This window comes from Hyperolius riggenbachi, chromosome 9 (assembly GCF_040937935.1).
Source record: "Hyperolius riggenbachi isolate aHypRig1 chromosome 9, aHypRig1.pri, whole genome shotgun sequence".
Taxonomy (NCBI): Eukaryota; Metazoa; Chordata; class Amphibia; order Anura; family Hyperoliidae; genus Hyperolius; species Hyperolius riggenbachi.
Genome location: NC_090654.1, coordinates 265,734,555 through 265,746,268, shown reverse-complemented (window position 1 = coordinate 265,746,268; position 11,714 = coordinate 265,734,555). Strand labels below are relative to the sequence as shown.

The window sequence follows — 11,714 nt, the reverse complement described above, 5'->3', positions numbered from 1 at the left end:
ACCCCTGCAAACAATTTTTTGATCTCGAGGAACCCCTGCATTTATTTTGCAGGAGGAATGGTCTTTAAAAGTACGTGAGGCTGTTTATTTCACTACCCCCTTTACACTGCTACTCATTATACTGTCTCCTGAGCCTCCAATTTAGTGCTTTTTGTTACAGTACCACTTATTATAGTGTGCTCTATTATAGTTCCCCCACGATGGGGGGAAATGCCAAAGAACCCCAGCAGAGTACTCAAGGAATCCTGGGGTTCCAGGGAACTCTGGTTGAGAAAGCCTGAGCTATACAGAGAAGTAGAAACCAGATTTTTATTTTCACGGTATATATTATATATTAGCAGGGCAGTTTCTAGGCTAAATTGCACTCAGGGCGAGGGTGTAAGAATCGCGTATAGGTGCCCACAGTATAGGTTAGCCAGGTCTTATTGCCCCCAGTATAGTTAGCAAGCTATAAGTCCCTCCCCCAGTATAGTCAGCCAGGCATAGTTGCCTCCCAGTATAGGTTAGGTAGGTGCCTCCAGTATAGGGTGGCCCGTATAGTTACCACCAGTATAGGTTAGTTAGGTAGGCTCCCCCAGTATAAGTTAGATAAGTAGGTTCCCCCAGTATAGGTTAGATAGGTAGGTGCCTCCGATATAACCAGTATAGTTGCCCCCAGTATAGGTTAGATAGGTAGGTGCCCCCAGTGGTTATATAGGTAGGTGCCCCCAGTATAGGTTAGATAGGCTTATGCCTATGACGGCCGATCGCTGTCATTGGCTAGCGGGGGGGAGGGGTGGGTGGATAATTATAAAATAAGTTAAACAAATTTATTGTAAAAAAATAAACACGCCGGCAGGGATCAGACCCCACCAACAGAAAGCTCTGGTGATGGACAGAAAAGGGGAGGATCACTTGTGTGCTAGGTGTCCTAGGTTCTCAACGTGTGGTACACATACCCCAGGGGGTACTTCTAATGGTTCCAGGGGTACTCAGGCTTGATATACTTAAGCAAACACAACAAATTTAGAGTTTTAGAAAAAGATAAATCTTGTTTAAACAACACCAAATTAGTGTTTTAGCTAATTAAAAGCATTAGTAAATGCCTGTAAATTGTTTAGAACCAATTATGTATTAGGATGATATACATATTTGTCAAAGGGTACTTGTAATAATGTTTAGTAAGTTAGGTGGTACTTGGTGAGTACAGGGTTTAAAAAGGGGTACATACCAAAAAAAGGTTAAGGAACACCGGCTGCAGAGGTCTTAAAGCTGCAGTGGCCTAATTAGTAAAAAATGACCTGGTCACTAGGGGGGTTTAAGCCCGTGGTTCTTAAGTGGTTAAAATATGCAGAACATTTCCTGATTTTTTTTTCCCTCTCAGTTTTCGCATTCCCTGAGGACTGGATACTGAATGTGCATACATGGTTGGTGCTCGGTGGTGTTACACATGGCCACCAGGGGGAGTACTGGCACCATTCATTCATCTTTACTATAATAATGTAATGCGCTTTCTGCTGAATGACAGTCTAGGAAAGGGCTTACTTTTTACACTGCCTGAAAACCACAAGCTGTCTTTTTAAACCATAAAGGTATAGCAGTATAGCCCCCTCCACTGTAAGAATACGAGAATAATGTCGGCTGGCACCCATCTGTTTATTATGTGCAAGGTCGCTTCTACACACAGTGGGGCCCTTCCAACCTGCAACCAGCTGGAAGCGGCATTAGGTTGCCCCTTCGTTCCTGAATCCCTGCCTCCAGATGGTATTGGGTGCTCTCCTAGACACTCCTCAGGTCTCTATTCATAGTAGTCCCCAGGGCCCCTGCAGAGTACTTACCTGTCCAGCCAGCGCTCTGCTCCACAGGTTTGTGTGCTCCCGTCTATATCCTTGTGGGCACTTCCTCTCTATGACGCAGCGACATGCTGTGTAAATATGTACTGTACATGCTGTCAGGTCATGGGGCCCACTATTGACTTTGGGGGATGAGACCAGGGAAGGGGCAATTGCCCAGTAAACTTATGGTAGCGCGGGCCCTAACTACATATTTTACGAAAGTCAGACTTTGTTTTGATTCAAAATAATTTTTCAAATAATAAAAATACATGAAAAGGGCACGGTGAAAAATTGTGGGACTAATCTTGTGGCATGGGTTTATTCCTGCTCAATTAGACTTCCTGAGGTAGAAATAGATGTAGTTACTTAAATTGGCCCTTGAGAGGGAACGGTAAGATGGGCAGTAAGCCATGCAATCTGCTGGACGAGGATGTAAGTGGGCAGGAGGCCACATGAGCTGGACAAGGATGTAAGTGTGCAGGGAGCCACATCACCTCTGGACGAGGATGTAAGTGTGCAGGGAGCCACGTCACCTGTGGAGGAGGAGGATACAAGTGTGCAGGGAGCCACGTCACCTGTGGACGAGAATGTAAGTGGGCAGGGAGCCACGTCACCTGTGGACAAGGATGTAAATGGGCAGGGGGCCACATGACGTGCTGGGAAAGGATGTAAGTGGGTAGGGAGCCCCGTGATCTGCTGGACGAGGATGTAATTTGACAGGGAGCCGTGTGATCTGCTGGACAAGGCTGTTAGTGGTCAGGGAGCCTTGTGGTCTGCTGGGCAGGATGGAGACAGACATGGAACACAGCAAGATTATCCACAAGGCAACTCAGGCATGTGCCTGGGGCCTATTCGGTGTCAAGAGGCCCAGCTGCCACTATATTTTCCTCACTCCCATCTCAACTTACCAAAGATACTATCGGGATGCCAAAGCTACTACCTTGGCTAGGGCATCATTTTAACATCATCCTTCTTTGGCACAGAGCCATGCACCTGCTGTGTGGGGATGGAGGTGAGTATAGAGCAACATCACCTATTAGGTGGGGATGGAGCCCCATCATTTCCATGTTGGGGATGGAGCCTTGGCATCTGGGAGAGGGTTAAATTGCTGGAAACACCCGTCTGGGTCCTTCAATGCTAATCCATACCATCAAGGATTTGCAAGCCCAATTGGACATGGGCTTTTATCTTTGGACTGTTACCCACAGAACTTTCTTTTTGTATTTACAATTCCCAAAGCACATGGTAATTTCATAGACGGCTCAGACAATATCCAGTTATCATTAACACTTTTCTTCCCGTTATTGTACTATATAAATCGATTTAATGTCATACATTTTATTTATGTGTGATCTTTTATGCATTTATTTTATCATAGTTACATAGTTATTTTGGTTGAAAAAAAAAAGACATACGTCCATCGAGTTCAACCAGTATCATAAAATAAGCAAATAAAAAACGTTTGTCCAAGTGCTTGTTCTGAATTTCCTCTGCAAAGAATCCTGCCTTTCAGAGAGAGAATGTTACTTTAACTGTTTCTATCATCCGAACATTTGTATAGCGCTTTTTTCCTATCGGACTCAAAGTGCTCAAGAGCTGCAGCTACTGAGACGCACTCAAAAGACCAACCTGCAGTGTTAGGGAGCCTTGCCTTGAACTCCTTGCTGAATAGGTACAGACCCTAGCCAGGATACGAACCCTGGTCTCCAGAACTAGCTAGAGTTAGAATTGCGTATTCGCAAGGTAATGCGAATTGGTGGCAGCTTACCTGATCTCAACCTGAGATAAAAGATTGTATAAATTGTGCATACTATCAAAATTGTGTGTGGACTTACCTCCTCCTATGACACTACAGCCTGATTTGAGCCTTGGCTTCCCTTCAGTTTCCTTCCCCATCCATCTCCATATTGATTTCCAAGGCTTTTCTGAAGGTTTTTTTAAACATTATATTTTTACGGGAACAAGTCGTTAGCCTATTGCCCAACCCCCAGACATGGAGGATATACTATTTAGTCTGGAACATCCCCTTTGACCTGTCCGGCTAGGGAGACCTTACCAGTAGCTAGGCTACTGCCGGTACAGCTCTCAGGGTCACTTGTTCACGCAAGCCCAACCACTGCAACAAAGTAAGGATACATTCGGTGGGGGTGTGGACTCACCAACCAATCCAAAAGGTTACTTTGCCTGCAGTGTTGAATGCCATCAGAACTGCCTCAGTGTCTTAGGGCTGAGTTTGGTTAATTGCCCTGCTGTGTTTGGGTAATTACACTGGCAGTACTGTAACATTTTCTAGGCAAGTTCTTTCCTTCCACATTTTTGGTTTTGATACAGCCAATTACACCTACCCACAACCCACCTGTTTCAACATCCATTTATCCAGGTAGCCTTAATACATAATTCTCATTTTCTAAAGCCCCCATCATCTTAGGGGGCATTCTTAAAGTAAGACCCTGAAGACATTGCACACTTAAAATAGACCTGAACCCTTGCACAGGACAGAAAGAAAACAGAGAAATGCACCCTGTATTTATCAATTCCCCCTCCATGTGTGTCTAATCAAAAGTTGTAATTTGATCCCTCCTCTGTCACCTGACTGCCATGGCAGATAAGCTCATTTGAAAGCACAGGATGTTAACAATATATCTGCTTCCATGAATCAGGAAGTAGAAACACTAGAGTTTCTTAGGATTTGTATCAGCTGTAACAAAGCAATGTTTTTTTCCTTCGAGGTTATTATGCTGTTGCATATCTTTTAGAGCAGAGAGGATGTTCTGAGTTCATGTCTACTTTATTAAAGCTGTAATTCATCCTCCCAAATGTTCCCTGGTTAGTAATCATGAATGGAGACTAGACCATTATACCTACAGCGTCATTGCTGATTAAGCTATGTACTCTGTACAGAGCTGTATATAAGATAGATCATAGACTGTGGACCCTCTGAGGGACAGATAGTGGTGTAACTGGCACTATGTACAGCACTGTATAATGTGTAATATAGAATATAGAGCCTAGACTGTGGTAGGACATTAGATGTGACTCCCCTGAGAGACAGTTAGTGGTGCGACTGGCTCTACTGTATGTACTCTGTACAGAGATGTGTAATAGAATAGACACCATAGACTGTGGTAGGATAGTTAGATTTCATGCTATATTGAACAATCAGGACACAGACACTCAGTGTTGCATTCAATGCAAATACAATTTATTCTCCATGTCTCGGACAAGAAGCGAAAACAAAAAAAATTCTACACGTTATTTCAGGTCCTTTGTCCACAAAAATCAAAGTAGAAAATAAAAATATAAATATTCTCAAAATAAATTAACAAAACCATCTACAAGAAATAAACCGTTTTCATGGAAAACTTGAAAAGACAGTGAGACTGAATTACAATCAACGGAAGTACTGCACGTTCACCATGTGTCTGGCTTCAAGGGGTTTAATATATATATCATATATACTCTAGATTAGAAAACAAAATCTTGACTGCCATAGTGCTGCTCCAGCCTAAATACCCGAGCAGCGCAGCAGCAGCCAGCACCGTAAGCAGCTGCTCATTCATTGGGGAGCAGAGTCCAAACCAGGAGATGAGACACAAGACAGGTTAAACAGCATCACTGGTGCAGTAGTGACCATACAACATGCTACATATTACAGGAGCCACAAAAGTCCATGCCAGTGCTACATGTCAGGAAGAGGTATTGGCCTTCTGAGGCAGCTGGAAGAATTGGCAAACATCTGCCAGCCAAAGCCAGGGGGGAGTGGCAGCTGTGGGCACTGGGGAAGGTTTGTCGTTGGCAACCTTTGCACTAGCAGTGACAGTGTGCTCAGTCTGCTCTTTTCACAAATACAACTTTGGCCAGAGATGGATGGACAACACATGCACAGTGTACACTCATAGCAGCAAGGAGGCAGTCTTGACAAAGATGAGGAGGTCACCACATCCCTTATTGCCTGGTCATGTGTGGAGATGGTCCCCCCATTCAGCCATTACAAAGCCAGAAGGGTTGGAGAGTTGAGAGAGTCTGAGGATTGCTCATTGCTGTTGCTTCCCCTCCGATGTGCGGCACCACAGTTGGGGAAGGGCTCAGACTCTGGGTATGTGAAGACAAAAGAGGTGGTGTAGGTGGTGCATGTTGGGGTACAGGTGACCACAGGGGTGCACAGAGGCTCCATGTCCACAGACAACGTGTTGTAGAGAGGTTCCCAGTCAGCTGTATACAGTGTGCTGGAAAGGTCCACATCGGGAACGGAGCGAGCTGCGTCAGAAGAACCAGCCGCAGGAGAGCTGAACAGAAAATCATCCAAAGGTTCGGATTTCAGTTCCAAAGGGATCTGTAGCTGGGAGATTTCCTTCTCGGGGATGGAAGACTGTGGTAAGACTGCAGAGAAGAGAGGCTCCATAGTAATCTCTTGAGAGCTGGAAGAGTTGGTAACCTCAGCAATCAAACCCAAGTCCAAGGAAGAGGTCAGATCCTGAAATGTTCCTTCTAAGTCATGTGGAATCTTGCAGGCTGGTTTATGAGCAGCGAGGATAAACTCCAGTTTCTCTTTCTCTTTCAAGAGGGCAGCAATTTCAGCCTGCAGGACAGATTTCTCATCCTCCAAATCATCGGTCTCCTGAAAAAGAAAGCAAAGTTTGATTAGGAGATGTCGGAATGAAGTGACAGCTCTACACGTGAAAGACAAGTTTGTGCAGCAAAATAAAAGACACGGGAGAGGATACTTACTGCTTGGAGGGTGTCTGTCAATTCGCGACGACGATTACGGCATTTGGCCGCAGCCATCTTGTTTCTCTCACGTCTAACTCTCCTTTTCTCTTCTTCCTCAGGAGATAGCTGTAGAAAATAAGGACAGACAGTCAGAATAGTCTCGCCTAAGGGGGGGTGGGACATTAGAAGCAATGCTCCAAAGTCAGTACACAAGAAGAGAGCAAGTCGTAAGCCAATTACCTGTTCAATTCTTCCTCTCCTGCCCTGGCTTGGTCCTCGTCCAGAGGAGCTTTTCACCACCCCAGTGCGGCTGTAGGTTGGAGCTGCCCCGTATGGATGAACTCTGGACTGGGAGGGAGCCACAGATGAGATAAGGGTAGGTTGTACAAGCCACTGCAGGTCAGGGGACGTGGAGATGGCTGTCACAGTAGGGACAAAACTGCTGCTAGAGTCAGTGCTGAACTCCTAAAATAAAAAAAGATTAAGATATGGTTAGCAGAGAATAACGCAGATTCCATCATAACCCCCCAACCCCCTCCACACGGTGAATGACGCCTGCCCCCTCCCAGCACACACACTGAATGGGCAGATCCATAGGGAGCAGCATTTCCAATCTCAGCACAGCAGACAGAGGAGGATAAAAATAGCCCCGACGTCACTGAGTGACGCAGGAGCAGCTCTGGAGTCTCCTGAATGAACTCTGCAACTGTTTTATCAATGAATCCGCTTTACACATACAGAGAGGATGGGGAGGGGGCTACTCAGCCCAGCCCCTGCACTATGCAGCAAGCCTACAACTAGACAGCCAGATGCACAGTGCACCCCAATACAGACACACCATGTACCCCAATTCTAACACTGGACTGGGGTGAACTGATTTGGGGTTGCACAGAAACATTGCTCTGTCCATTCATATTAGATCTTGTACCCCAATCCTGACACAGCAACCCCAGTCAACACCTTGCCCCCCTATCCAGACAGCCTGTGCAGCACAATCCAACAGTGTTCTGACCACCCCATCGGGAGACCTTGCACCCCAATCCTGACACTTAGCAACCCCAGTCCCAGACTAAGCTCTGTGCACCTTAAAAACCAGACACACTGGGCTGATCTAGAGTGATCTGTCCTAACCGATCTATAGACATCGCACCCCAATTCAGATGGAGAGCTATGTACATCAATCCAAACACCTTGTCCTCTGCACCCCAATCAATAGACATTGCCCCACCACCACCATCTATAGACATTGCAACACAATCAGACCTCTGCACCCCAATCTGCAGACATTGATCTGTGCACCCAAATACAAGCACATCCCAATTTAGATAAATCTCTGCACCCCTAATCAACATTACTCCCCAATACAGACACATTGCCCTGTGCTCCCCCATATACAGATATAGCGGCAGCCACATACCTGTGGGGTGAGTGGGGATCCCATGCTGGAGAAGGAGGCAGCAGGGGACGGGTAGTAAGTCAGGCTGTCCCCGGCAGGAGAGGCGCTGCTGCAGCGGGAAGAGGCCGCCTCGTAGTCGGTAAAGCTGTACATGTCTCTCGTATCTGAAGATCTCTCTATATCGGTGGAGATTGGAGCTGTCACTGCTCAGAGCTCGGCTTCCCTGCCTTATATACCCCAGCCCGGCTATGCCTACCACTACGTAACAGGGGGCGTACCATGTGTGCACGGGGGGGAGCAGACATTCCCTGTCGCCCATCCGCCTTTTCCCCCTCGCTGGGCTGTGCACCCCCCTCACTCACAACTCCCCCACACCGCAATCCACCCCTCACCTGTCTCCCCAGACACCCCCATACCTACCCCCCACACCCGCCGCTCCCCCCGCAACACACCGCACATGGTATCGCCTCGCGGGAATCCAATGACGCAGATATCCTTATATGGGAAACATCCTGTCCGGGGGAGGGGCTGCCGGGAAGAGCCCTGAGAGCAGCTCACTGACAGGAGAGGGGAGGGGGAGAAGCTCCATAACAACACTGCACAACACTGTACTGTACAACCTATACACAGGGTATGGGGAGCAGCTCCATAACAACACTACACAATCCATACACACTGTACACAGGGGATGGGGAGAAGCTCCATAACAACACTGTACAATCTATACACACTGTACACAGGACACGGGGAGCAGCTCCATAACAACTCTATACACAGGAGAGGAGTGGAGGAGCAGCTTCATAACAGGACTGTACAACACTATACACACACTGTGCACAGGGGAGGAAGGGGGGAGTAGCTCCATAACAACACTACACAATCTATACACACTGTACACAGGGGAGGGAGTAGCTCCATAACAACACTACACAATCCATACACACTGTACACAGGACACTGGGAGCAGCTCCATAGCAACACTACACAATCCATACACACTGTACACGGAGAGGGGGGGCTCCATAACAACACTACACAATCTATATACAGGACACGGGGAGCAGCTCCATAACTACACTACACAATCTATACACACTGTACACAGGGGAGGGAGAGGGAAGCAGCTCTGTAACACTACACAATCTATACACACTGTACACAGGGGAGGGAGGGGGAGCAGCTCCATAACAACACTATACAATCTATACACACTGTACACAGGGGAGGGAGGGGAATCAGCTCCATAACAACACTATACAATCTATACACACTAGAGATGGGAAGTTCGGATCTTTTCAATGATCCGGATGATTCGAATCGGATCATTGAAGAGATCCGGATCTTTGATCCGAATCTCGGATCATTTTACTACCGGAAGCATTTGGGGGTGAAATGACTAGCAGGACAGGTCTGTGGACAAGAGAAGGGGAGGGAGTGGACACACAGAGAAGGGGAGAAGATGGACAGAGGGCAGGGAGTGGACAGAGAAGGGAGGAGGGACGAGCAGAGAGCAGAAATGTTTGCACGTAATACCCACATGCTGAAGTCATATGCTTTACATATATTTCACCTATATGCTCATCTGTACATTCTGAAAGAAAAGGTCGCACAGTGAAAGAAAGCATTCCCAGAAGATAAGTGCAGCTGTGCCGCGTGCAGGAGGATTATATTGCCTTTCAATCACAGTGCCTGCAAAGTTACTGAGCTGTGCTGAGCCAAAAGCTTCCAATGTGTTCACTGTGCAGCACTACGGAACAGACAGCCTATAATGGGCAGCACGTTATAGCCAGTATGTGTGCTCTACACATATCTGGCAGTGGCACCCATGTCCCCTCTCTCTCATCTACCTGTGGCTGCAAGGCTGGCTCCCCTCCAACTCAGCGATCCATCCCTACTCTGCTTCCAAGACCCCGCTGCCCGCTGAGAGGGGGCGTGTCGCTCCTTGCCCCGCCCCTTTTGCGATCCGAATCGTTCATTTTGATGATTCGGATGATCGACTCATAAAATAGATTCGGATCAAAGATCCGAATCGTTCATGATCCGGACAACACTAATACACACTGTACACAGGGGAGGGAGGGGGAGCAGCTCCATAACAACACTATACAATCTATACACACTGTACACAGGGGAGGGAGGGGGAGCAGCTCCATAACAACACTACACAATCTATACACACTGTACACAGGACATGGGGAGCAGCTCCGTAACAACACTATACAATCCATACACACTGTACACAGGGGATGAGGAACAGCTCCATAACAACACTACACAATATATACACACTGTACACAGGGGATGGGGAGAAGCTCCATAACAACACTATACACAGGGGAGTGGAGGAGCAGCTCCATAACACGACTGTACAACACTATATACATTGTACACAGGGGAGGGAGGGGGAGCAGCTCCATAACAACACTACACAATCCATACACACTGTACACAGGACATGGGGAGCAGCTCCGTAACAACACTACACAATCCATACACACTGTACACAGGGTATGGGAAGCAGCTCCATAACAACATTACACAAGCTATACACACTGTACACAGGGGATGGGGAGCAGCTCCATAACACTATACAATCTTTACACACTGTACATAGGGGAGGGAGGGGGAGCAGCTTCATAACAACACTACACAGCCTGTACTCACTGTACACATGGTGGGGGGGGGAGATGTATAATATGCACAGTGACTTATCTAGGCACTCTGTACCTTGGGAGCATATGGTGACTATACACACTCAGCTATGTAATGTGCAGTGATATACATACACCATTATGAGCATATACAATAAATTGCACAAAACAAAGATTCTGCTGACATAACAGCCCAAGCACCTCTATTTCAATAAACTGAATTGCAGCATAGATTGGTTGTTACACTCCTGTCCTCTCCAGGGAGACAGAGCGGGGAATGCATGGAAGTCAGGCGAGGATTCTGGCCAGCCCACACTTTGTTTTGGTTTGTTATTCTCTTCCAGGACATTGTGAGGCCACAGCCGGGATTCCTAGTCTGGGCTTGTAGCAGGGATTCCCTCCGCCTGTCTGACATCACCACTGTGCTCAGACAAGGCGTGTGCACCCTGCCCTAGTGTCTTCTGAGTTCTCACATATCTGCCTGTGTCTCCCAAACAACAACTGACACCTGACAAACCATACACACCGTACAGCTACAGCCACTGACACCAATGCCTGACACTGACAGTCTGACACCTGACAAACACTATCACTGTACAGTACATCAACTAATAATAACACCTGACAAAGCCTATCACCGTACACTACAGTCACTAACACCTGACAAAGCGTAACATCTGTAAGAGTCGCCCTTTCCTGACCTCTGCCACCACCAAACTCCTCATTCATGCCCTCATAATTTCCCGCCTTGACAACTGTAACGCCCTTCTGTCTGGTCTCCCTATGACCCGAATTGCCCCGCTGCAGTCCATCATGAATGCTGCAGCCAGAATTATCCACTCCTCCCATCGCTCCATCACGGCGGCTCCCCTCCACTGGCTTCCTATCCAGTCCAGAATCAGATTCAAGATACCCTATCTTGCCTCCAATCTGTCCACAAAATCTGTCCAACCTACACTTCCAGTCTTACCCAGGAGGTACACACCTTTACCCAGAGGTACACACCTAGCCGCTCACTCCGCTCCTCCAATGAATTTCGCCTGACTGCCCCCCGCATAACCTAATCCCATGCACGATTCCAGGACTTCTCAAGAGCTGCACCAACACTATGGAACTCACTACCTCCCCCATTAGGGTTACCCA

At 47.3% G+C, this 11,714-nt stretch overlaps 1 protein-coding gene across 1 annotated transcript; it reads right to left on the bottom strand.

Moving 5' to 3' along the window:
• Window positions 1-4,994: 4,994 nt before the first annotated feature.
• On the bottom strand, window positions 4,995-8,132 carry FOS (Fos proto-oncogene, AP-1 transcription factor subunit). The gene is made up of 4 exons (XM_068254510.1): window positions 7,942-8,132; window positions 6,765-6,989; window positions 6,543-6,650; window positions 4,995-6,432 (listed from the first exon to the last, which is right to left on the bottom strand). The coding sequence occupies exons 1-4, from the start codon at window positions 8,071-8,073 to the stop codon at window positions 5,803-5,805; spliced, it is 1,095 nt and encodes a 364-aa protein (XP_068110611.1). The 5' UTR covers window positions 8,074-8,132; the 3' UTR covers window positions 4,995-5,802.
• Between the last annotated feature and the right edge of the window lie 3,582 nt (window positions 8,133-11,714).